Genomic DNA, 27,360 nt, shown 5'->3' on the forward strand with positions numbered 1-27,360 from the left:
CAAAGGGGGGAAAAATAGAAGAAAAAAAAATGCATATGGTTATTAACACCAGAATTTTACATGGGTACCAGCCATAGCAAGTTATGTCACATGTCTATCCAAAATAATATATTTTAATAATCAGATAACCTCTGTTTTCTATATTCAGCAAAGGAATAAATAAACATTTCAAATCTGTTAAGTATTTTGACCAGATTTCCTTAACGTGGTGCTCTCCAGACACACGTGGACTAAAGCAGGGGTATCCAATCTTGACAACTTGAAGACCTGTGGACTTCGATTCCCAGAATTCCACAGCCAGATCGGATGTGAATTCTGGAAGTTGAATTCCACAAATCTTCAAGTTTTTAAGATTGAACAGCTCTGGACTAAAGCTTCCTTAATCTACAATAGCACCCTGATTTTGAGGAACAACTTATTTTTTTTACTTCTCCTCCCCCCCAGCCCAGATTCCTGCATGAGTACATAGTTTATAGACTTCCAAAATAGTCAAGTCTACAGAACTGTTCCCTCAGTTTCTACATCCAAATTATTTTCTACACCATTCCACCTGCTTTCCCGACGATTATCCTACCGCAACCAATTAGCCTATTTTACATAGCAGCTTCACCTAACCTGGTCTCTTCCAGATATGTCGTACTACAACTCCCAGAATTTCTCACTGCTATGGCCATATATACACACACCATGCTGGTTGGGAATTTGCAATGAATCCACAGTTGGGAAAGGCTGATCTACAGCAATGAACAAGTATGTGAATCCATCAATTGCAAAACAACCTATGCCTAAAACTAGCCTAGCAGATTATGTCTTTTCTCAGGTGCCTTAAAAATCACTTTCCAAAATCTTTCCTCCAACACTGCACTCCTTCTTTACTAAACGTAAAAACATTTCCTTTTATGTTAACAGGCATTCTAGTAAACATAAAGCAAAGCAAAAGGGTATTTTGGCACTTTTTATTCAGAAATACCAGTTTTAATTCTTTAAAATACTGCTATCTAAAACCCATTATGATTTCTCTTCTGTTTATAGCCTCAATTAAAAAAAAAATAAAATAAAACAATAACAGAGTTTGAGAAGCAGTCCTTTAGCTTCTTCCCTTTTCTAACCAAAAAGCAGCAGCAGTAGCAGCAGCAAATGTTTGGCACTATGTTAGGTTTGATTAGGTGGAAAAAAATATCTACTATCAAAAACGGATTCTGTGTTTGGGGGAAGAAAAGAAAACCCACAGTAATTTGCACTACAGACTTAATGAAATAGGCCTGACTGCATCATATTTTGGGCATGTCCACTTTCATGCTGGCTGCACTCTTATGTCTTTGAACCCTGGAAAATTTGCCTCTGTATTGGAGTTGAAATTAAAGAACCATGGAAAGCTCAGGATTTTCACATAACTGGAAAGGGAAGGGAGTATTCCTATTTAGCAGTACTTTCAAACCAATTTAAATCTGTAGCATAGGCTTCATTATGACAAATCTTCAGCACCGTCACAAAACTACAATTCCTAGTGCAAGAAGCCATGATAATGCAACCAGTTTCAAACTGGATTACTGTTCACTGTATACAGTTTGTTGCTTGGCACTCTCTCACACACACACAATCTTTCCCTCTCTCTCACACACACACACCCAAGAACTAAGGATGCATCTTTGGGTAAGAAGATGTACGGGTATTTTTCTTCCACAGGAGGAACAGGAAGTTATTATACCAAAATGTAATTTTGTTATTGAATAGATTGGACAGTTATCATAGAGCTGAAGCATCAATTATTTCTGCACTGTTATGATCAGAAATACTGATTTCTAAATGGCACCTTATCACTTGCTATTATCTGGTAGGTGATGCATTGGAACAGATTGCATTTTCATGCATGCACATATATCTGTTTAAAAGTAGTCTCTTCCTCTCAGCACATAATTAGTATAGAAGTGGAAAAATGTGGGTTAAAGCAGAGACCAGCATGAGGGTTCTCTGTGAGCATAGCTAAAGTCCTCAGCATTTTGGCCTTGCTGGTAATTGGCAGGTTTAAGGTGTTAACTAAATATCTTTGCTCATAGAGGCTTAAGGCACCTCATTTTTCCCTTTAATTTTCTCTAGGGTCAAATCAGCCTGTAGAGATGCTTGGAAGCAATTGCAGCTGGTGCACACTGTTATTCATTTTTGGATTACAACACAACAGTTGTGAGGCTGCAATCATAATGCTATTTTGCTAATTGTTTCTTAGTTGTTATCTAGATAACGCTTTGGAACAGGGGTAGAGTTAGGGGTGGAACAGATGTTGTAAATTTGCTTCCCTAACTTCTGAATTCCAAATGCTACCAAACCAAGATCAAGAAGAAATCTTCATGGTGTATATACCTCTGCTTTTTCATAAAAAAATATATGTTTAGAGCAATGTTCTCTAAGATGATACTAACTTTCATAAAGCTATTCTTGAGCATCCCAATGCTCAAGATGTCAATGCCAAATTTCAATGAAGCACCTTTAAAATTCTATCTCTCTCATTCACACAAAATCAAAGGAACAAAACCCTCTCTTCAACTTTTCTTCTTTCTGCTCTACAACATTTCTTTGGCATCCTGCTCTGGCCCAGCTTGGAAAGTCAAGAAAAAAGTTATAAGTGTCTGAAATTCTCTAGAAACTTGACATTATTTAAAAAGGCAAAACCTGCTATGACGCCAAAAAGAAAAAAAAATTATACACACACGCGCACGCACACGCACACGCACACACACACAGGTACCATGCAAAAGATCTATTATTAATGGCAAAATGAGAAGGAAAGTGGGAATCCCTGGTTCCTCCAAGATCAGAAGGCTTTGACTTGCTTCTAGCCAAAACTGCTGGTATCCCTTCCTTCTGGGGGCGCCCTTATCCCAGCCACTAGATGTCTCAAGAGATTTTATTTGCACCACATACATACAATCTCATACAGGAATTTGGCAATTGGGACTGGGGCACTGGTAGTTTCCCAGAGCAGCAGGGATTTTGGCCATGCACGATGGCTCTCCAGGACAAGTGTGGAAACTAGGCTGGCTTTACCCCATTGTTTCTCTGCAGAAGAAGGAAGGTGGAGTTTGAAGCATGTGCAACATGCTCTTTTCTATCCGCCTTCATATGTAAACAATGCTCAGGATTCAAAGCTAGTTTTTTGAATGTAACTGAGGCAAAACCAATTGGCCTTTTGAGTTTCCTTTCTATCCCACTCAATGAAACCACAGCTCCCATTGTGGTTTGAATGTCAGTGAAATACAGCTCATATTTACAGACAAACAATGTGCAAGTCCCTTCTTCTTGACCATACGTCAATAATATACTTAAAGGTCTCCTTCTTCATACAGAAGACTTGCATCAAACACCCCCCCACATTTCCACTGGAGACCTCCTGCCTATTCCCTTGCTATTAAGATGCCTGCCCTTAGATACTTTTAAGACATGCACCGGGATGCCAGCCCTTAGGTGAAGTCCCCCAACTTGTTTTGCTTACTCCAAGTTGTTGTTTTTGTGTGTATGTGCTATCTCTGATGACACAATTGCTGTGTTGCTTCTGACATAACCATTAAGATAAGCAGCCCTTCACAATGGAAACAGAGATGGAGAAGAGAGAGAAGGCAGAAAGAAGAACAGAAGGAAACAGCAATGAAAGGATGCAATGTATCTCCAGGGATCCTTAGCATGACAAGGGACTCATCATGAAATCTACCACTGGTCCAGCAGCCAAATTTTCTCACGGCCAGCGTTGTCACTGCAGATTCTTCCATCTTCTAGATAGTTGAGGTTCTGTCAACACCATCTGTAAGGATTTGGACATTGTTAGATAACCCATTGCCCAAAAGGAACAGCAGATGGCTTTCCAATTCAGAAGCAAGGAGGATAGAGTAATGCAAAGACCTGCCCTTTTTTTTTGTGAAGTAAGGCATGAGCCTTGGTGGCGCAGCAGACTAAACTGCTGTTAAAGTAGCACTTAGCTGCCAGCTGCCTGCAATTACTGCGAGTTCAATTCTCACCAGGCTCAAGGTTGACTCAGCCTTCCATCCTTCCGAGGTAGGTAAAATGGTTTGTGGGGGCAATAAGTTGACTTTGTATAAAATAGAACACCGCTTTGGGGGGCCAAAAAGCCCTACTACGCAGGTATATACAAAAGTATGAAGGCTATTGCTTAATGCATTGTAAGCCGCCCTGAGTCTCCGGAAAAGGACGGCATATAAATCGAACTAATAAATAAAATAAATAAATAAATGAATGTTTCCACCCCTTCCCACCAAGTCCTTCCTCTGATACATCTGGCAATGAGGATCATAGGTAAAAATACAGCCCACTGGGAAATATCTCCTATCCATCACAAGTCTTTCTCCAACAAAGCAATGCTGGGAGAAACTGCAAATGGATAAATTACAGTGCTATCCCAATATTACTTTGGTTTCTCTTGGGAAGATGTTGAATCAGATGGTCAGGTTAAATCAATCAAAGTAGACTTTCCAGATTGGGAGGTTGGCAGTACTGCCTCCTGAGTTGCCACAATATCCAGGATGTTGCTCAATAGTAACCACAAAAAGCTAAATATTTGTACATGGCCAAGCCTTTGCAAGAATATCTAATCTCATTAGATTTCAGTATTTCCATAGGAAAGCTTGCAAGAGAAGATCACCCCAAAAATAACATTGTAACTTTAATGATGAGGAGACACATAAGCTTTATACAAAATCAAATAATGGCACATACTGCCTCAAAAGGCCAATCATTCCTACGGTAGCTCTGGCATCATCTTGAAGACTGATTCCCAGAAAGGAAGTGAAGTAACAATCATTCTAATCAATTGGATTCAGTGGGGACTTGAACAAGACAAATGGAGACAAGAGCAGGAATCCCTTTCTGTCCCAAACTCATTCCTGTTCCAATTTGTTCAGCATTGCAATATTATGTGAATGAGATATCATTCTACGTGCCATTATGGGGACAATGCTTCAGCAAATCCAACAGATGGCGATCTATGACTAGTAGCAAAAAGAACACCAAAGCACATTCATTCATTCATCCATCCACTCATCCGAAACAACCCTTGTAACTCCATCAAAATCATTGTGTGGATTTGCCTTTAATAACAAGTAGTTAACCTTCTGACACCAGCTTCTTTCCCTCCTTTCTCTTGGTAGCTCCTCAAGAAAAGAATAAAATACTTTTTACCAGGTAAGGCTTATTGCTCAGCTATTCTAATACAATCAGTGTCTTTTAGCTAGAATTGATAGACAACGAACCTGGGATTATCTACAGGCAGGAAGTAATGATGTGGTTCCTTTCCTATGTACTGGAGTGGATAAACAAAGGTTCAATTTATTTATTAAAGTTGTCTTTTTTAAAAATAAATAAATAAATCACTAGTTGCACTGTGTATTTTATTAGTGACCATTTTACACTTGGACAGTTGGTACCTTTATAATTGTCACCTTAAAGAACCTTGTGGCTTTCTCTGTTTTAAGATAAATGTCTTCATTCAGCAGTACAAATTTCTATTTGGTGGCTTTCAACTGCATCAAAGACTGGTTCACACATTGTGCTAAACCAGTGTTTCTCAACCTTGGAAGCTTGAAGATGGGTGGATTTCAACTCCCAGAATCCCCCAGCCAGTGCTGCTGGCTGGGGGATTCTGGGAGTTGAAGTCCACCCATCTTCAAGCTACCAAGGTTGAGAAACACTGTGCTAAACAATGGTTTTCGTGACCATGATTGAACAGAATAAACCACAGCTGGCTTGATTCTGATACACAAGGCATCCTTTATCATCCTCAGTGTCCAAAAGAAGCCACATTACTGTGTGTCCTCGTGATGAACCATGCCTCTATCTCTCAATACTTTCTACTGTGTATCTTTAAAGTGCATCAATAGATCTGGGCTGCAAAAAGCTGGACAACTCCTAGATGACAGAGAAGTTAAAACTTTTCTGTATGTCTTCAATATTATCTAGTCATTATTGATGAATACGGTAGTCTTTTTGCAGCTTAGATCTGGTAGTCCTACACTGGACAACTTCAAAGAGGGCAAAAAGAAATGGAAAGGAGCCGCTGTCTATTTAAACTTCACCTCCTGCCTCCCCCTCCTTCTAACTCCCAAACCTGCATAATGTTCTCCATTTAGCACAGGAACGAGACAGAGGAAATACTTTTGAAGTCTGCTGGTACGGCTGTGGCTTGTAAGTTACGTAAGCACATATGGAAGAGAGACACAGTGGGTTTTGTTAAGGATGGAGACAGCCGGTCCATCCTTAGTCCCACAACTATATTTAATCATCGCCTATTCCAAGGCCAGCTATTAAGGTTCTCCCTGTTAATGTGGTTAGTCAAACAAACGTTTGTGGGTCCGATATCTAGGTTTCATTTCTTCTTCTGTTTTTTCCTAACAGAAAAAAACCCATCCTATCTTGCTTAATGTTCATGTGGAAAAAAAATCAGTTCAAACAATCCTTTTCTCTCTCTTTAAGATGTTATATAGAGGACAATCCTTGCTTGATCTTTCCAGAGTAAAAACAATGTATAGGGAGCAGAGTCTTGTTATGAAATATCTCACAGCAAGTTGTCTTTTAAAAGCAAAAGAAGGTTTTTTCCCCTTCCTTTTCCACCAACCCAACTGAAGTTCTTTTAGAAACCAGGAAAATCTCAGGACATTTGCACATACAATAATGAAATGAATTTGCCGTTATATTATTATTTTTATTTATATCTTCCCTTTAATATTTTTACAAATAACTCAAGGTGGCAAACATATCCAACACACCTTCTTCTTCCTCTTTTCCCCATAACAACCCTGTGAGGTGGGTTGGATTGAGAGCGAATGATTTTGTATCATGAATGTAAAAACCATCAGCTTCATCTCCTTTCTGGTTACACATTAAAATTCTGATTCATCTTCTAGGGGTCTCCTGTTTGGATTTCTACTGCTTTTATTGATTTTAGCAACGGTTGCTTCTAATGAATGTTTTCAGGACTGTTTGTAGGATATGGGCCAAAACGGAAGATGGTGGCCATGATGGTTTGAGAAAAGCTCTGCATGCTTTTATTTATGTGTGAAACGTTTTAAAAAAGGCAGAGTTTTGAATGCACTGTTATGGCTACTTTTTTTTTTTTTTTTACCATGCCCTGTGGATACCTTTGAGAGTTTTTAATGTTTGTTTTAACTCTATGTGAATTTACTCTTCTTATAATTGATGCATTAAGCTCATTGAGTAGATGGGATGGAAAATACTGATAACCATGATAAATATTAGGATTGTGCATGCCACTTGAAGAGACAAAGCAACCCTCTGAATCAAATCTTGAAGCCTTGACCTGGATGCTTCCAGACCAGTGGCGGGTTGCCCCCGCTTCGGACTGGTTCTATAGAACCGGTAGTAAAACCAGAGGGAGGCTCCGCCCACCCACCCCGATGTCATCAAAACGCTTCTGCGCATGCGCGGCCCCGTTGCGAACCAGTAGTAAAGGTAAGTAGAACCCACCCCTGTTCCAGACCGACCTGAGACATAGATAATGGGCAGGTGATAGATGAGGAATATGATCTACTGGAGAAAGTGGCAACATACTCTATTTGTCTATGGAGTTGTTTATGGAGATTCCCGGTCATCCAAGTCATGGTTGTTCCAAAGGTGCTTTTCAAGAGGCCACTGGACTTTCTGTCTGAAGAAGTTTCTTGGATGAGAAGCAAAACAGCTTCAAAGAAAAACCAGAAAGTCTAGATGCCTCTTCAAAAAGCACCTTTGGGACAAACAAGCTCTAGTATTTTTCCAGAAACACAGACATTCCCAATCAGGACAAAGTCAACATTATACTGGCAGGTGAACCCCCAGGTTGGAAGCAACTTGATGAGCTATTGGGGAAGATCAGAGAACAAGTACAAATAGTACTAATGCTTCTAATGTGGTTGGATTAAAGCTGAATTAATGTCCAGCTGCTGATGTGCCTAACGGAGAAGGAAAGTCTGAAACTGTAAAGATTACCACTCCGATGGCAAAAGTAAGAGTTTGCATATATGCAGCTTTCAAATATTAAATCCCTATTACCCAAGTAGCAGGAGTCTGAGCCTTGGGGATCACAGTATCAGAAAGGCTTGATGCAATTTTAATCTGAGCATAAAAGAGAGAAGAAAAAAATAATAGCTTTTACCTCCTAGGGCATGTTCAGTCATACTCAGGCACAAGGACTCCAGCCTATTATTGATATCGGGTTCTGTCACTGGGACTTGGAACTCTGCAAAGATAACGAGAGGACTAAATATAGCAGATGAGAACTGCCACTATTATTTGAAAGGTTTTTCCTCTAGCTAAATAGAACTTTAGGGTGTAGCTATTGCAAGGTGTGATTTTTTTTAAGGAAAAAAAAAGGACTTTCTCACTTTAGGCTCAACAAAAATTCTCTCAATTCTTCTAGATAATTTTGAAGCAATCTGAAGATGGTATAATTCCACCAGTAAGGGACAATTAACTCTAGCCAAGGAGATGTATTATAATAAGATTTCAATTCCTTGCAATACCTATGTCTACCGAAGAGGCTAATTAAGACAGAAGACAACAACATGCTATGGAGAAAGATGCACAATTGGGCACAGAAACAAATGGATGAATAAAACATACACTTTCAATTTTTTAAAAATAAAGTTAGGAACAAATTGTGCTTTTGTTCACGGAGTTCACAGAGACTGAGCCAATTTGACGCCACCTCTAACTTTCCTCTTGTTCACAATACTTGACATCTTACGATGAGATCTTTCTCCAGAATTCACCATTCAAATCCCTGTTACAAAAATCTAGAAGCTGATTGCTCCATATCCCTAACTTTTCAGTATATTCCCAGGACATGGTAAGTCATAATGAGGTTTATTTCATTCTGACTTCATTCTGTGTAACTCCCAGCCATTATGAACTCTAAATGATACCATAAATCATTTATTTATTTGTGATTTGTTAGCATCCTGCATGGTATCTGCAAATCATTAATTCAATTTAGCATGATTTTTGAACTCTGCTAAGTGGGGCTTAATAAACTATGGTTAAATAAGTCATAGTTTAACATGATATTCCTTGTAAATATCCCCACTTATTTCAACAGAAACAATTAAAGAGGATAGAGCCCAGTAACAACTTTTGGGAATCAAAATTGTTTTTCCCAAAACTTGAAGAGGATTTGTTGCCTGGCAGGGTTTGCCCCTTCCATCAGCATTTTTTTGTGGGAATAGTTCTCTATAAGTAAATAATGAATTTATTCCCATCTCACCTAGAGGCGATTCTAGGTGGATTACAACCAAATAAACTGATAATACATTAAACATGATAAAACATTCAAATAGTAAATATTAATAAACTAATGCTGTGCCAGAATCTGTACATGTAGTCCTTGACTTGCAACCATTTGTTTAGTGACTGTTTGAAGTTACAATAGCACTGAAAAAAGTGACTTATGACCATTTTCATACTTACAACTGATGCAGCAGCCCATGGTCATGGGATCAAAATTTAGATGCAACTGGCATGCATGTATGATGGCTGCAGAGTCCAGGGTCATGGGATCACCTTGTGTGATCTTTTGACAAGCAAAGACAATGGGGAATCCAGATTCAATTAACAACTGTGTTACTTAACAATCACAGTGATTCACTTAACAACTGTGGCAAGAAAGGTCGTAAAATGAGGCAAAATTCACTTAACCAGCTGCCTTGCTTAGCAATGGACATTTTGGGTTCAATTGTGGTCATAAGTCGAGGATGATCTGTATTGCAATTTCTTAAGTTTCTTTTCCCATGAATTAGGCTCCTGTTTTTCTATCTTATTTTCAAGATGCCTCAGAATTTCTTTTGAATTTCTCCAAATAGTGTTTTACTGGGTTCTTGGAAGGGACAGTAATGTTATTGTTGGCGTTATTTTCTATTATCCTTCTTATTCTTAACATTTTAAGGTCTCCCTCACTGCCCCCATTTCCCAGTCTGAAAAAGCTCCATGGAAGGAGTTCCCTCATGAAGTTTTCCTAGAGCAGGGGGTGTCCAACCTTGGCAACTTTAAGACTTGTGGACTTCAACTCCCAGAATTCTTTAGCCAGCTTTTTAAAGTTGCCAAAGTTGGAGACCCCTGTCCTAGAGGGTTTAAAGGAAAAGTGGGAAGCCAGTGGGATGGCTCCTATCTGTTGGCCTTCTCATAACTAAGTTCAAGAACACCCTAGTTCACTCTGAGAATTTCATCAAAATGCACAATTTCTCCGCAATAAATTCAATGAAACTTTGTTTCATCAAAGTAAATAGGAGCTGGTACCAAAAAACTCAAGATAATTTTCCTGCATTACGCTAAAAATAACCACTATACGAATCATGACAGATGACTATTAGTCCAGAGTTCAATAGTGATTTGTTTTCCAGCTCAAGAGGAAAATTACTTATTTCTAATTCAACCTGACACAAAAGGTGGGGTGGAGTAAGAGTTCATCCCTTTCTAGCCTTGCCAAATCATTACTTTTAAAGGTCTTCCCAAAGGAATTGTTAACAAGCCATATGGTACTTTTCACATGTCCATCACTCTTTCAGTGGGGAAATAAGAAGGTGATTGAGCCCTGAGAAAGAAGGAAACTGGTGAGACTTACCAGGTTGCTGAAACATAAGCATTGTCTGAGGAGAGGTGTGGACAGGCAGTGAACGGGTTCTCTGTACAGAACTATGGCTTCGGCTGGGCATACTGTTACTTCCTCCTGGATTTGCAAACCAAAGATTCTATGGAGAGATCACAGAGCATGCGCCATTAAAATAAGGCAAGCCATAAATGCAAAAAAGGCAAGGGTCCCCAGCAACATTACAATCCCTAGAATTATACAAGAAGGCCAATTTGCTACTGTGCCAGATTTCAGCAGAAAAGGGACAATTGCTCTTATTTTGGAAAGGGGGCAGCAAAACAGTTCATTTCAGGAACTCTTCCGTCCTTCCGTAATTTGGTGGAACCTCCTCCAACTGGCTTGAAATGCATCTGCGCATATGGTAGCCCTCAAAACTTACAATCACTTACTACCTGTATGGGCAAATGCATTTGAAGTAGGTTAGAGCAGGGGTCTCCAACAGGAGTGCTATTCTGGAGAACTGGTAGCAGAAATTTTGAGTAGTTCGGAGAACCGGCAAATACCACCTCTGGCTGGCCCCAGAGTGGGGTGGGCATGGAGATTTTGCAATATCCTTCCCCCAGGAATGGGGAGGGAATGGGGATTTTGCAATATCCTTCCCCAGCCACGCCCATAGAACCGATAGTAAAAAAAATTTGAATTCCCCCATTGGTCTCCAACCTCGGCAACTTTAAGACTTGTGGACTTCAACTCCCAGAATTCCTCAGCCAGCTTTGCTGAACTCTGGAAGCCTTAAAGTTGCCAAGGTTGGAGACCTCTGGGTTAGAGGAGGTTTGAAATTTGAATCAGGTTGGAGGACTGTTTGAAATTACAACAGCACTGAAAAAAGTAATTTACAACCGGACCTCACACTTACGACTGTTGCAGCAACCCCACAATAACATGATCAAAATCTGGGCATTTGACAACTGGCATATGTATTTATGACAGATGCAGCAACCGTGAGGGTCATGTGATCACCGTTTGCAATCTTCCCAGCAGTTTCCAACAAGCTAAGTCAGTGCAAGAAGCTGGATTCACTTAATGACCACCTCATCCATTTAACAACTGCAGCAATTCATTTAGCGACCATGACAAAAACGTTGGGCATGACTCATTAACAACTGCCTTGCTTAGCAGTGGAAATTCTAGTCTCTACTGTGGTCATTGATCAAGGACTACCTGTATTGATTTTATTATATCTGACTAATGAACAATTTCAATGATATCTGGTTGGATCACACTGAAGGGCCATGAGTGCTGCTGCCATTGACTTCATTCTCTAGTAAGATGTCTCTTTTGTCTTTTCAGCCCGGGACAAAAATAGACAGAGGAAACTGGAACACTGGATCATTTCCATTCCCTGACTACTTATACTATCCTCGATTGTTTCCCCAGATTTTGGCTTAAGATGGATGGAGTCCCTTGTTGGATGTGTTTTTATCTATGTTTCTGCATAAAGCAAACTGGATCCCATCTTGTTTAGTTTTTTTATGGTTATTTTTTTCCAGTATCTTCCCAGGTATTTGTATTGGGCTGATTGATCTGTAGTTTCCTGGGTCTGTTTCCCCCCACCCTTTTTTTTGAAGATGGGAACTCTTCAAATTCACCAAACTTGTAACTGTAATTCACACACTTGCTTGTGTTTCTTCTATACAGTTTCAGTTTAACCTACCAAATGCTGCGTTTGCTTTTTGAGCAGGCCAGACTAAGAACATCAGTCCCTACCAATGGCCCATCTCTCCTGCACTCAAAACATTTTATTTTTCCTCCCTCGGCAACCCTCATTCCCTTTACAGGACCTCTTTACAGCACTGAAAACAGTGAAAACAGGAAATGCCTGCAGACTATTTTGGCCAGCGCAATCACTTTCATTTTTCGTTTTTAAACTGAAAATTCAATGTAAGAGTGTTCAGTTTAGTCCAAGAAGGAAACTGGAAAGAGAGTAACAAAGGAACTTTAGGTGAGTGATAAATACTTTTTCTTTTCCATAAAAGAAAAAAAAATGCATACTCTGAATCATACACATGTAGAGCTTGCGATTGTGATTTTAGATCAGCTTTTCCTCAAATGGACAAATGCACATGTGCAGGGATTATAGTATAATGCCCAAGACTCCCGCACAGACCCTAGGAATTCCGGCAGTTAAAAGTCACTTTTTCTGAAGAGTGCCATCTTTGGATAGACAGTTTTAGATTAAAGACTATCAGTTTTCAACAACTGCCTGCCAGATGCTCCAAAGAAAACAGTCTCACGGCAATGAAATGGATGCATGTTTCTTTCAGCATTGACATTTGCAAGATATACAGATAGTTCTCAGCTTATGATTCCAATTGGGACCAGATTTTCCATTGCTAAATAAGGCGTGCCCAATTCTATGACATTCCTCCCACAATTGTTAAGCAAATCAATGCAGTAATAAGAAAATCACATAGTTGTAAAGAGAATCCAGCTTTTCCCATTGACCCAAAGGTGCTCTTCCAAAAGGCATCTTGACTTCCTTGTTTTTTTTCCTTGAAAACATTCGATGAGAAGTGAAATGCTTTCAAAGAAAAAAAAAAACAAAAAAGTCCACTTCCCTTTTAAAAAAGCATCTTTGGGACAACCATAACCTTGGTCAGGGGTCAGCAACCCGTGGCTGTGGAGCCGCATGTGGCTCTTTCATCCCTCTGCTGCAGCTCCTTGTTGCTGGTCGGCTCCACAATTGATAGGGCGTTCGGTTAGGACAGGTAGAGGAAAAAGGATGCCGTGCTAGGAGGAGACTCTATGGTGGGGGAACCGGACTTCTGGTCGGCTCCAGAATTGAATGGGGGCTTCCAGTTAGGACCTTTGTGGCTCTTTGAGTGTTTTAAGGTTGCTGACTTCTGACCTTGGTGATTGAGAATCTCCATAGACACTTTCTCCATTGACTTTGCCAATTAGGAAGGTAGAAAATCACATGACTCCGGGATGCTGCAAACATTGTAAATATATTCCAGTTGCTAAGAGTCCAGATTTTGATCATGTGACCCAGGGGTGGGTTCTATTTTTTCCCCTACCGGTTCTGTGGGCGTGGCTTATTTAGTGGGTGTGGCTTGGAGGTCATGTGACTAGGTGGGCATGGCTAGCTGGTCAGAGTCATTTCAGGAAGGTCCTCGCACTTACGACCAGTCCTTGCACTTACGACCCGACTCATTTGTTTGCTTTTAACACTGATCAGCTATAGGACAGCCCTTTGAAGCCCCGCGGCAAGAGTTTAAACAGTTTTTTTCCCTCCAGTCATCAGCTGGGACTCAGGAGGCAGCAATAGATTGGGGGTGGGACCAAATAAAAGGTAAGAATAACGTGGGTGGGGGGGGCCAGGGGGGAGAACCGGTTCGGTGATGTCATATCGTCACCGCTACCGGCTCAGCCGAACTGGACCGAACCGGGAGGAACCCACCACTGATGTGACCATGGGGATGCTTCAATGGTATTAAGTGCAAGGACTGGTCATAAGTCACTTTTTTATGCCACTGTGACTTTGAATAGTCACTAAATGAATGGTTTAAATTGAGACTTATCTGTATTACATTTTGATCTGAATGTTTATAAAATGGGCAGTTTGTTAACATGGCTGGATGCCTCTTTGCAGAGTTATCTGGCACAGATCTGTATAAATCCTTTCTAAAGTCATTAAAATTAATGATTATCTCTTCACCTTGTGACAGCAAAGCCTGTTAAATTAATTCCACATAGCTTTTATTTAGATAACGCTTCTGTTCGGTCACAGAAAATTCCGAGAGGGCCAGTGACAACATTGGACAAATCTGTACTGAGGTTTTCACTGAGGGACAATCTAGCCACTCACTTTTTTAGTAGTTCCCTCTAGCTTGCACTAACCTTTTCTATCTCATTTTATCATAGGCCCTGTGGCTTTCAGGGATCACCCAGAAGTTGATGGATACCCACCTGTCTTCCTTGCTTTAAGATGGTGGGGTTGGCAGCTCCATTGCGCTGGCTGGCTCCTAGGAGGCCACTGGGACCCAAAAGCCCCAGCCGTGTAGTGGGGAGATTTCGAGAGGGAATTTGAAATTGGCGTGGGTTTCTTCTGCCCATTCCTGCACCTGCAGATCCAGCTGTCGGTAAGGAGTTTGACTGGCCAAATCCTCGGCTGAAAAAACAAAATGGGGCAAATCCAATTCAATGCAATTCACCTCCTGTATTATAAACCCCCAAAAGACACCTCACTCATGATAAATATACTAAATTGATTAAAGTGCCCTATTCTCCCTCTTTCTGAGGGAGCCTTGAAGCTAAAGGTCTCGTGAATGATGTCTTGTTTAAAATTAAAGACATGGCAAGCTCACTTTAAAATACTGTAATTAAATAATGCTTCACAGAACTACAGAACTGCTTTATAGAGCTTTGTGCCGAAATGACCGAAATAAATAAATCACCACAAATAATTTAATTCACACTAAAGCCACGTTCCTGTCAAGAATCTGGAAATTAATAATTTTGCATGTGTGATTTCTTCCAACTCCTACCCTGTCACTTGATCACAAATCGCTCAACCCACCATAGTTTCCAGGCACAGTGGAAGTGTAAAAGTTGCTAGGCTGAATTAGGCTTGTTCCTGGGCAACCGTGAGCCTTAATTTTTTCCCCCCTCTAGATCCAAGGGGTGTGCCTCCCACCCACTGGCCCTCTAGGCCTAGCCCTACGACATTAACACAGCCAACACTCTATAGCACTGGCACTCCCAGGAGTTGAGTCTGCGGGACGAAGCCCCAATCTTACGTTCTTTGCTGCCGGTATCCCGAGAGGTCTAAGATGGATTTGCGAGGGAAAGACCTGAATAGTTTTTGCACCTGCTGTTTCCATGACAACAGTCTTTTCTTCTGTGTCTCGGTAAATGCCTGCCCAAGAGAGGAAGTTATGGGAGGGTGGAGGAAAGGGAAAAGGGGGGGGGGAAATAAACATTCAAAATAGAATAATGATTAGAAGAAAAAGTCACAAGTGATCTTCATCATCATCATCATTAGGATGACTGGCTTATTAGTAAAAACATTTCACTAATGAGGGGAGCACAGTACCTTGTTAGAGGCAACCACTGTTCTCAAACAGCAAGTTTTACACTCAAGAGTCTGAAATCTATATTTTTCAGAACAACTTAATTATGCTTTGGAGAAAGACAAATTGAGCCATAGACATTTCTGCATTTGAGGATCACTCAAAATTCCCACTGGCTGATGCTGTGAATTTGACTAATCTTGCGATCCTCATGTCTTTCTATGGAAGGGCTGTGAAATAGCCTCTCTCCAAGTTTCAAACGCCATTACTGCTCTTTCACATGCAAGTTGCCAAGCACCATTTTAATGTGGATTCGATAGCAGCAAATACTTCAGAGTTCTCATGGCATCAACATTTCAGAAATATTGGTCTCACATGAGCCATAATGTTACTTGTCTCTTAGCATGATGAAAAAGTTGGAAGGCGCACTCTAGCCTAGACCAGGGTTGGCCCCCTACTCAGTGCAGGAATCCAGATTCAGGTATTCCCAACAGATGGCTATCTAGTCTCAGTTTGACACGACACTGGTGTTGAGCATCATTTCTCTGGGAACTAGCTCAACGCTAACATCTTGTTGTTAACCAATCAACAATAAGATGTTAGTGATGAACCGATTCCCAGAGAGATGATGGGATGGGCCATCAAGTCAGTGTCAACCTTTAACAACTACAGAAATTGATCTGTCCCAAATTGACCCTTCAGGTTTTCCAACAGGGCACCCACTGCCACTGTGGTTTAGTCCATCCACTTGCAGCTGGTCATCATCATCTTCTTTTTCCATTCATTTTTCCCAGTATTATAGATTTCTCAAGAAAGCCAAATCTTCACAAAATGGGTCCAAATTATAATAACTTGACCCTGATTATTTTGCCTCAAGCAAATACTCAAGATTGATTTGTCTATGACTCCCTCTATTTTCTAAGCTAACCATGGTATTTTCAGAAGCCTTTTCTAATACTATCAAAAGCATTAATACTTCTTTTATCTTGTTTCTTTAAAGTCTAACTTTAGTGGACAATTAGAAATTTTGGGATTCCCATTTTTCTAAGGACATTTCACAGTTTGACACAGTCAATGCAACCGAAGACTTTTCTATTTTATTTTCTATTATATTCTCTGGTTTTCTCATTTACCCAGTATGCATATTTTCCCATGTTCCTTTGTATTTTCTAAAACCAGCTTGAACATTTGGCATCTAGCTTTCCACTTAGGATACCAATCTATGTTACATGTCTCTATGCATTATTTTGCTAGCATATGAAATTAAGGACATTTATAGAATAGTTTGCACATATTGTTAAATCTCCTGGGGTAACTTTTCCAATCTGTTGGCTGTTGTGTTATTTTTCAGATCTGCTAATATGGTTTGGTTAGAATCTTCACCGATTCTTCTTCTTCTGTTGCTTGCCATATCTCTATAAATATTTTATTAATTTCTGTAGCCTTCTGACTTGGTAATGACCAAGGTGCTGATTTAATTTCATCTTACTGTACTAGAAATTCTTGTAAATAGGGATGATATTCTAAGGAATCTTGGATGTTGATATCTCTCTTGTACAGAATTTCAGTGTACTCCTTCAAAACTTTGAACTTCTTGAAATCAGTCACTATTTGTCCATTGGTGTCTTTTAGCAAATCAATGCAAAGTTGGAACCTCTTTCTAAATTTGGAGAACTTTTGGATCTTATTTGTCTCTGTCTGTTTTCATCTTTGATGTCTTTCCAGATTTCCCTGCAATACTGTTTCTTGTCTTTTTAATAGCTCTCTGAAATACTTTTCAATGTTCCTTCCTACAATTTTGTCTTTCTTGGCTCTGGCTTCTCTTCTTGGCAATTTCCACTGTTTGTTCTGACATCCAGTTTGTTTTCGTCTGTTTTTTGGTCTTTGGCCTTTTCTGTTCACATTTATCTTTAAGAATGTCTTTGCTTTTATACTATAGTTTCTCTGATTCCCTATAAATGGTTCAAAACTTCAAAACTTCAAATGTTCTCCTTGAAAACTGTGGTTATAAGCTCAAGATATATCCTGGAAACTGACTGACTTTCTGTTTTAGCTTGAATTGGAACTTGTATATGAGCAATTCATGATCGGTTGCTATTATATTTATTTATTTTATTTATTTGTTCAACTTGTATGCCGCCTTTCTCTGAAGACTCAAGGCGGAGTGACCTCTTCCACCTATTTGTATCAATCATATAAACAATTTAATTTCTATGCATTCCATGTATTGCCCATGTCCATGTCCACGTTCTTTGAAGACCAGGTTAGAAATCAGGAAGTTATTGGATTGGCAGCAACCACCAAGCTGTTCTCCTTTATTTCTGTGTCAACTATATATATATTTTCCTTTCTACTTCCAACTTTGAAATTGCACTCTTCAATCACAAGAAGCACATCTTGTTTAGATGTTCAGTCCATTTCACATTGAATTGTTCCTATTATTAAAAAAATCTTGTTCCTAACAATCAACTGGAATCTGCCCTCTAACTTACCATTATTCCATCTCTTGCATTTTGAAACAACAGACAGCAAACCTTTGCCTTCTTCTACTACTTCTTCTGTAATTTCAGTTATTTGAAGAGTGCTATAATCTCTCAGCCAATCTTCCCTTCTGGAGGCTAAACATCTCCAGCCCGTTCAATCTATCTTCATAGGACTCAGAATCTAATTCTTTTGATTATCTTTGTTGAACTTATTTACTTCTGAATCCTTATTAGGTTTAATTAAGAAATTGTGGTTAAACAAACCATAGCTTTGTTTGCTTTACTAGGGCCCGGAAAGAGCCAGGTGGAATAAATATTATTACATTATCATAAAAAGACAGGTTTGGTCAGAGACTACACCAGATTAGCAAACATTTGTGGGGAGAATAAAAGTAGCACTTCATGAGAGATTGGACTGAAACTAATGAGTTCCCTTAAAGCGTCAACTATATTTAAACTGCAAGCCTGGGCAAGGATGACAGCAAAAAATCTAATATGATCCATTTGCTCTTATAAAAAGGGAAATGAGGTGAGATGATGATAGGCGGCTAAGGTTGATCAGTCAACTGGTCATTTGGTTTATAGTACTCCAGATGTTATGGAATCTCTCTTCAATGCCAGATGTCATAGAAAAGCTGGCTATAAATGCTAAACGTTACTTGATAAATACAAAATGTCAAAAGTCTGGACAAAGCTTTGAAGTTTTCTGGAAGCCAGAAGATGGTTACAGTAAGCTATGTGTAGTACAGGAATGTCAAAATTGGACAAGAGAAATTGCAGCACAGAGGGAGGCCCAAGTTTGACCACAGACAAAGAACAGGACAACAACATTTGACCTATGCAAGATCATTATCAACTGAGGGGGAAAAAACTCCAAAGTATTTACAACCATGTAAGGAAAATGTTTGCTAATTGAAATAGCAAATTAATAGCAATTATATTCAGAGATGTTTCTTTTATCAGTCTGTTTATTGTAAAGCAGAAGCTTTCTAACATCATTTTATTAACAGAGAAGCAAAGAACCAGAAAGGATCCTTAGAAATCATTTACTCCATTTCCCCACTTAATTATGAGTGCCTCATTTAATACTGTATTTATAATAACTGGCAATGGGTTTTGATTGATTTGTATTAGAATCTTCCCAAAATTACCTGGCTGGGCAGGAACTGATCTTTACCTAGAGCTGAGATACTATCCCTAAACCATGCCAATATTAGTGCTCAAATGGTCATATTTGCATATCTAGGAAATCCAGCAAATCTCTTCAAGAAATGGGAAGAGAACAAGAGTTTGCCAATCTCCCCCCCTTCCCTCAGCTCCCTAAAATTACTCACCTCATGAATTAGGCATTTGTCTATGAGTTGTAGATAGGAGCTTATATTCTCCTCGTCAGGTCTGGAGACAAGGAGCTGGGTACAAACTGTAAAATAACAACCACATCATCAACCACCACCACATAACTTTAAATTTAATGAGAATTTTCCAATTACTTTCAATCTCTTGAAGAATGAACTCATTGTGGTGACCTGAAAAGAATTGCCATCAATGGGAAACAACTGTCAATAAAAAAAAAATGTACAGAGATACAGGCTGGATTCCATTCATGCCTTTTTCAGTTTTGTTCCATCCTTTGCTTTCTGTTACTGTGGTGTCAACTTGGAATTATTCCATGTATATTTATTTATAAAAAGGAAGCTGCTGGGCCTCCTGCTTCCCCAGCTCCAGTATTGAAAAGCGATGTGAAGGACTTTAGGACGGATATGGAATAATATAACTTAATCACTGCCACCAGAGGGCTGGTATGAGCATAATACAATCAAATACATTTTTATAATATTTTATTGTTATTCAGTATATTACTTTATTATTACAATAAAATAGTATAATAAATAAAATAAATAAAAATATGCTGCTTCATACTGAATCATATTGGATTCATAGAGAGCAAACCTTAATATCTAGATTAGTCTGCCATAATACAGTACCTTGAGATGAATTATTTATTTATTAATTTATTTATATCCTCTATTATTTTTATAAATAACTGAAGGTGGTGAACTGTGGCGCTGTGGTAACTATGGTAACTGAAGAGTTGTGGTGGTGCAGTGGTTAGAATGCAGTATTGCAGGCTAACGTTGCCCACTGCCAGGAGTTTGATCTTGATCAGCTCAAGACTGACTCAGCCTGCCTGCAATTACTGCAGGGTTCGAATCTCGCCAAGGCTCAAGGTTGACTCAGCCTTCCATCCTTTCTAAGGTAGGTAAATTGAGGACCCAGTTGTGGGGGCAATAAGCTGACTTTGTATAAATATACAAAAGGATGAAGGCTATTGCTGAGCACATTGTAAGCCGCCCTGAGTCTTCGGAGAAGGGCGGCATATAAATCAAATTAAAAAAAAAAAAATGTTGGGTGGAATCTGGAGGAAGACTGACTCAGCTGGTTTAGTAGATCTATACACAGCAGATGGCACGGAATGACCTTAACTTGAAAGGCTGTTCCAACTCAAAAGTATTCTATAATTCTATGGAAGATTCTGCTATCTGAGAAACTGATTCTGGATCTGTTTATATGCAAGAAAATATGCTCTAAAAGCCACTTATATTTTGAATTCAAACAATTTGGAGTCAATTTTAGTTGCAAATGCCCTGGACTGATGCTTTGCTGCCTCTATTAAATGCTGCTGTTCCTGCAACTATGGGAAGTGGCAAGATCTAAGTATGAGATCTTTACTGCAGTTTCATTAGTAGGGAATACAAATAACAGCAAATGTGCATTTTGGATAAATGGGGACAGAATGAGACAACAGAACAAGGAAGAAAAGGAGAAGAGAAAGTGAAAGTATGTTCATATACAGGTAAACCTTGACTTACAACCACAATTGAGCCCAGAATTTATGTTGCTAAGTGAGACATTTGTTAAATGAGTTTTGCTCCATTTTCTGACTTTTCTTGCCACATTTATTAAGTGAATCACTTCAGGTGTTAAATTAGTAACACGGTTATTAAGTAAATCTGGTTTTCCCCATTGACTTTGCTTGTCAGAAGGTCACAAAAGGTGATCACATGACCATGGGGATGCTGCAGCAGTCATAAGTGTGAAAAATGGTCTTTAGTCAATTTTTTCAGTGCCGTTGTAACTTCAAACAGTCACTAAATGAACTATTGTAAGCGGAAGACTACCTGTACAGCAGATAAAGCAAATAGAGTGAAGGTACAATAATATGCAAAGCAAAATACAAAAATGAAAACTGGATTCTATATTTAAACTTACGATATTAAAGTTATTAAATGGATCTGAGAAGGAGAATTACCTAATTATCTAATTCTATTAGATCACACTTTTTCAAGTAAAGGATCATCGTTACTTTAGTATGGAGCGTGCTACATTCCAATTAATATTTGACAGAAGAAGCCACCATAAAAACCTTTATTTAATTTACAATAAACTTAATTCAAGTTGAATGGGTCACAACAGATGGCAGCACTTAGCTGATCTTGAGTGATACCGCAAAAATTGAGGAATATGAACTTTATTCTTAGATAGGCGTACACAAGTGAATCCCCAGAATAAATAGGTAATTAAAAAAAAAATCCCAGAAAAGGCAGTAGCAAATCAGTGCTGGATTATATGGGAAGAGGTTCTCAAACATTGTGGTAAAACCAGACATACTCACTAGGGGGGGATCAAAAGGAAAACAAATGGTGGCTGTAGCCCCAACTATTGATCTTGTAGGTCAGACCTGGGCATTTTAAAGCCTACCGGCCCTTGGGTAGTTTCAGTTCAGCCTGTGGCATTGGTAGTGGGGATGGGGTGGAGGGGAGGGCTGGGGTGTCGGAACAGCAACGGGGGATGTTGGGAGCAGGTAACATCGAGAGGCTCACAGCAACCCTGCAGAACAGTCCCATTTGGCCCCTTGGAAAAATTAATCACCCATCCTTGTTCTAGGTCTTCCCATGATGGATGCCTCTGGTTGGCTGCTTGCACAGGATTCTGGAAAAACAGGTTGAGCCCTTCTACTCAACCTCATTGCTCCGTTCTCTGAATCACTGCTAAAGCTAATGTGATTGTGGAGCCACCTTGTTGGTTTGGCTTTGTTCCAGTTCTTTGCACTTTGCTCTTCCAGTCAACTGTAATTTTCTTTTAATAAGTTGTTATTAGAGGTAAACCATCCAGAGTCATTTGGATCAGGCAGCCTATACATTAATTACCGTGTTTCCCTGAAAATAAGACCCTGTCTTATATTTTTTTGAACCCTGAAATAAGCGCTTGGCCTTATTTTCAGGGAGGTCTTATTTTGGGGCCCGTCAAGGAAGAGGGGGTTCCTCTTGCTGTCTTATCTGATTTCCAGCTCTGCATTTAAGTATTTTCAGGGAAGGCTTATTTTTGGGGAAACAGGGTATTTAACTGAGTATGAACTCCCTGGACCAGACTGGCTAATGAATGACAACTTGCAACAGGCACAAGTGGACCGTGAATAAAAAAAGCAAACTGACCTTTTCCCATCACTTTAGTAAACTGTCCTGGGATGTCTCCTTCTGGCAAAGGGATACCTCCAGTTTCCCCCTCACAACCGGGTAAGGTGTGGTGCTGCATTCCTCCTGAGGCAGAGTCCTTGCAATCCGACCCTGGGTTGTCTGAGCCAATCAGAGAAGTTGGTCGATGGAGATGAGAACTGTGCTCATCCATTGACAGGTTCCGAGAAGTGTACGCTTTGATTGGGGTAAGGATCATTTGGTGAAGCTCCTGCAATGGGAGGCGCAGATTGCCTCCTTCTAGGATATCCTGCGGGTAGCAAAACAGACCCACCCATGAGCATCTCAAATCCTGAACCATCCCATAAATGTCACAGTTTTGTGCCAAGCATGAGTATCAATGAAATATCCAATAGAACTTGCATAAGATAAATCAGGAAGACGACCCAAAGAAGAAGCCTAATGAACGTTTAACACCTGACAAGTCAGCAGAATATAAGACACTAAAAATGTCATTTTAGCTTTGGTTCATACATTGCAACCATCCATGACTCACTTAATCATGGTTTGTAAAATAAATAAAAACCGGTTGGGTTTGATGCTAAACCCTATATAATTGTTCATAGATAACAGTTACTGAGTTTACACACCCATCTAAGCCAAAACTGTAACAAACATGCTGCCTTGATTCTGTGAAATCTGGGTTCAAATCCTTATTTTATGAAATCTGGATTAAAATCCTTGCTCCTCCATATCATTTCCTATTTTTTAGCTGATCTAGAATAAATTGATGGGAGGATTGATGAAAATCAATGTAAATTAACTCACTCCTAACAGGTGGGTCTCTAGTGTCTGCTTCAGCATAAACAGAGAAAAGGTCTCCATCAATAATTTGTATGTGATCCTTACTCTCACTTGAAGATTTTCCTAATGTTCAATTAGAAATAATTTTGACATATTTATATGAATTGCAATCTAGAAATTATTAGTCATTTTGTTAGGAAGGTTGATGGTAATGGAACTTATCAACTTCATACAATTATAGTTCCCAGCCTCTACTGGGAGAGGAGAAACCATGACATTGGACCTCCTGTAAGAGTATAAGAGCAAAGGTCCATCTACATTAACATCCTGTTTCCAACATGGCTAGCTTCCATGTAAACAGGTGATAAATTTTTCCTGTTTTCTGTTTCTGTAATCAAAGCTTACTCCTCGGATATAAAAAATTTCATTTCAGTATCAAAGTTAGCAAAATAAAATTATTTAATTTAATAAGATTACTCTCCCAGCCTAAATATTTTATCTTGAAAGAAACAAAAGTACTTCAGAGAAGCCACTCTTATAGCTAACTTTCCCTTTAGACAATCTTAGCAAGCAAACTTCTGTTTCTTACCAACAGCTCTAAACACTTCCGTAACCTAAAGTATTGCACCATTCACACAGTTCCATTTATTCTTCACTGTTTTTCATGAGTCCCCTAGATGCGAATATTCAACTGGAGCCATAATGCTTACTTATAAAGTGACTAAACAGCGTGACACCTACAGGGATTTAGATCAGAGGTAGGAACACGGTTTCAATGGTGCAAAATGGTGCTCCTGCTGCATCCACATAATATGTCAAAAGCCTGGAAGATATTGTGTGAAAAAGCTGACACATCATGAGATCTGATGCAAGGCTGCTAAAAAAAAAAACCCTCTTCAAGATGCTGCAGAAACACCAGCAAGATTGTGAACATGTCACGCAATATTGTATATGTCTCTGATAATCCCATACAAGATCTGATGAGGTTTTGATGATTTTTCTATGAGAACTCTTGCAAATGACCCTGTTAGCTTTTAGGTGAAAATATACATTTTGAGAATACGATTACAAAATTTTAAAAGAAGTGAGAAAAAGAAAGCTACCCACAATGGCATGCTCATGAATACAGACAGAGGGGGTTGGACAATGTGAGAATGTATAATGGCAAGCAAGTGCTGGCCTTTCCAAATTGGGTGCTCGCATGCTGGAACAAAGTAGGGCCACTTTATTGATTTTTCTGTTAGTTTAGTTACAGGGCTTATTTATCCCTCCAGTCAAAGCTGACTCTGAACAGCTTGCTTACCTTGTTCACACAAATAAGGTTAAACTGTACAGTTTAAAATACCAATACAATATAATAAAAACGAAGTCCCTGAGAGAAATGGAACTCACTTTCATTAATCTTTAGAATACAAAAAGGAACAGATCTTAACATTCCCATCCACAAGGCTTGTTGAAAAAGTGATTTCTGCAGCCAAACTTCAAGTAGGCACAAATTTGAAATCCTTCAGCAGGGAGCTCTTTTAGCCAGACCCCAGAGATGAGAGGGCAGGAACTGCTATCCTGGGCAGGTAGCATTGGCAGGTAGCCAATTAGCTTGCAATCTTCCCTGATAACTTTCCCAGTGACCTTCTAAGGAAGTCATCAGAGAAATGGTAATCACATGATCACAAGGCTCTTGGCAAGTGGTCCACAGGTGGCATTCAGCCGGTTTGCACCGGTTCATGTGAACCATCGGTGGAAATTTGGCCAACGTCGCCGAACCGTCGCAATGGCCAGTTGGCCACACCCCTGAACCAGTCCCCTAGTCGCCACTTGCTCGCCCCACCCACCATGTTCATTGCTGCCATGTTTTTCGCGCATGCGCATCCCATTGCCTTGCAAGTCCAATGGGATGCGCATGTGTGAAGAACATGGCGGCACTCATCCTGAGTCATGTATGAATAGGTAGCCACAGAAATACTGAATGAATGGAGCAATGAATGTACCAATGAACAAAAAAGGTAGGTAGGTAGGCAGGTAGGTAGGTAGATAGGTTGTAGATTACAACTCCTAAACCAAAAGTCAAACCCAGTTGTGGGAAAGGAAGTGACTACGTTATATATAGCAATTCATCAGTACAGAGGTATACATATGGGCAAAGAGGTTCAGAGCATTATACATATATTTAGCTGAAGTAATAGCCAAACTCTCATCTGTTTTCAAAAGAAAAAATGGAGAGCACTCACTCTTTCCAAGGATTTGAGGAGATTCTGCCTCTCTTTTAGCTTTTGGATACTGATCACAATCTTATGCCTTGCACCTTTGGTAACATTCTGCAACAGAGACATGGAACACAATATTAGTACACCTATACAGGATATCGCACATGGGGGAAACACAGTTAATCACTCCAGACTAAAGCAATTGAGTCCAATAGGTTCCAATAGCTAATTAACTATTTAGATTGATACAGAGCCAGCATTACTATAACATTGATAGATGCTAAATGTATAGATGTATGAAAACTGGTAAAATTACTAAATCTTAAGAAAGTTTGCTAGATTCCAATATTTTTATGAGAATCATTTGAGCAAATGATTTCACTGTTGAGTTTAAATTTGTTAAATTTGCACATCATCATGACATAGCAGATTTCAGACCTCTAAGGCAGGGGGCTCTGGTACAGTACATAGTATTATGGCCCCTAAGACCTGAAATATTTGCTCAATCTTTAAGATCAAGTAAAAATGTGCCTGATCTAGACCTAATTGCTTCAAATCTTAATTCTTTAAAGAGAGATGGGCGCTTTTCATTCACACAAGATTTCTGTTCCACGAAGAAAGCTTGCTGGTGGTATGGATCAAAGGATTTCCCTAATCCCCCCACCCCCCAAATACGATCTAGAATGAGTGGAGATTGGGGAGGAAAAACAGAAGAAGTGGTGGTTTTGTCAGAGGAAAAAGGACCAGGTATCATCTGATCTTTAATTCTATCTACAAGAGCATTCAGAGTGGACCTTTATTCAGAGAACATTCCCTCTGGTCAAAAGAAAAAACAGTTTGCTCTTAGCCAAATAAAAGCTTGTATAAAAGCTTTTGTAAGGCTGGCATTCTCTTGTAGCCATAGGAGGAAACACACTACTTAAAGCAGTACCTGTCATCAGTGAGGATAATGGTTCAGACTAAGGACATGTCTTTCCCGCTTCAAATCTGGTATTTATTTATTTAGGCAGAATTGGTGCTAACAAAAAACAGTGTTTAATTTGCTCTTAAATTGGATGATCATTAGATGATTAGGTGTCAAATGGCCAAAGCAACTCAGAAACTTTTTTTTTTTTTTTACTAAATAATCTAACATACTTGAGCCTCAAGATGACATTCAGTCAAGGACATCATTTCATCGTAGGTCATCTGGGAAAAAAGGGCAGCATACTTATGGAGACGCAGACTTTTGAGCCAGGCAGGAACATCTATATGTGGAACAGACAAACACGACAATTACATCTTAAAGAGTAGCAGAGCAAACATTACGATAATCTGCTCCATGACCAGCTGCTTGGGCCAATGGCAAAAATTATTTTAAAAATTGTAAATAATTATACCAACAATTAGCAAGAATTAAAATTATACAAACCGTAGAGATTAAACCTATATAAAAGTCCTTGCCTGTAGGCAAAAGTAAGAGAGTTCCTGTGGGTTTTACTCCGCTAGTCATAGCCAACTTTAGGAGGCACACTCATCTCCCTTTCTAGGCCATTGAACCAGCACTGTCAGAAGACATTTCTGCAGTCAAGTGACCAGCATGACATCATGTCACAAAGTAGAGTGTTCTTCCCTAGTAAAAATACCTTTCTTCTGAATCTATGGAGTCAAGGGTTTTCTTTCCCAGGGATTGATCGGAGGTAGTCCTGACACATGGCTTCTAAAAATACCCATGTCGTGCTCTTCGAAACAATGGTTTATCAAATAATT

General features: G+C 39.5%; 1 protein-coding gene across 2 annotated transcripts in view; it reads right to left on the reverse strand.

The window, feature by feature from the left end:
- Positions 1-2,327: 2,327 nt before the first annotated feature.
- The window catches only part of SAMD4A (sterile alpha motif domain containing 4A), a 133,572-nt gene continuing 108,539 nt past the window's right edge, over positions 2,328-27,360 (reverse strand). For both annotated transcript variants that reach the window (XM_070942844.1, XM_070942836.1), the window contains 9 exons: positions 26,749-26,858; positions 25,636-25,722; positions 22,625-22,913; positions 19,466-19,551; positions 15,376-15,494; positions 14,546-14,747; positions 10,610-10,736; positions 8,150-8,233; positions 2,328-3,793 (listed from right to left, as the gene is read on the reverse strand). In XM_070942844.1, the coding sequence (XP_070798945.1) occupies positions 3,765-3,793; positions 8,150-8,233; positions 10,610-10,736; positions 14,546-14,747; positions 15,376-15,494; positions 19,466-19,551; positions 22,625-22,913; positions 25,636-25,722; positions 26,749-26,858 (1,133 nt within the window). In that variant the 3' untranslated portion in view covers positions 2,328-3,764. The remainder of the gene's footprint in view (positions 3,794-8,149; positions 8,234-10,609; positions 10,737-14,545; positions 14,748-15,375; positions 15,495-19,465; positions 19,552-22,624; positions 22,914-25,635; positions 25,723-26,748; positions 26,859-27,360) is intronic.

Source organism: Pituophis catenifer, unplaced genomic scaffold (assembly GCF_029215685.1).
Source record: "Pituophis catenifer annectens isolate HBS135680 unplaced genomic scaffold, rPitCat1.0.hap2 SCAF_1, whole genome shotgun sequence".
NCBI classification, from domain to species: domain Eukaryota; kingdom Metazoa; phylum Chordata; class Lepidosauria; order Squamata; family Colubridae; genus Pituophis; species Pituophis catenifer.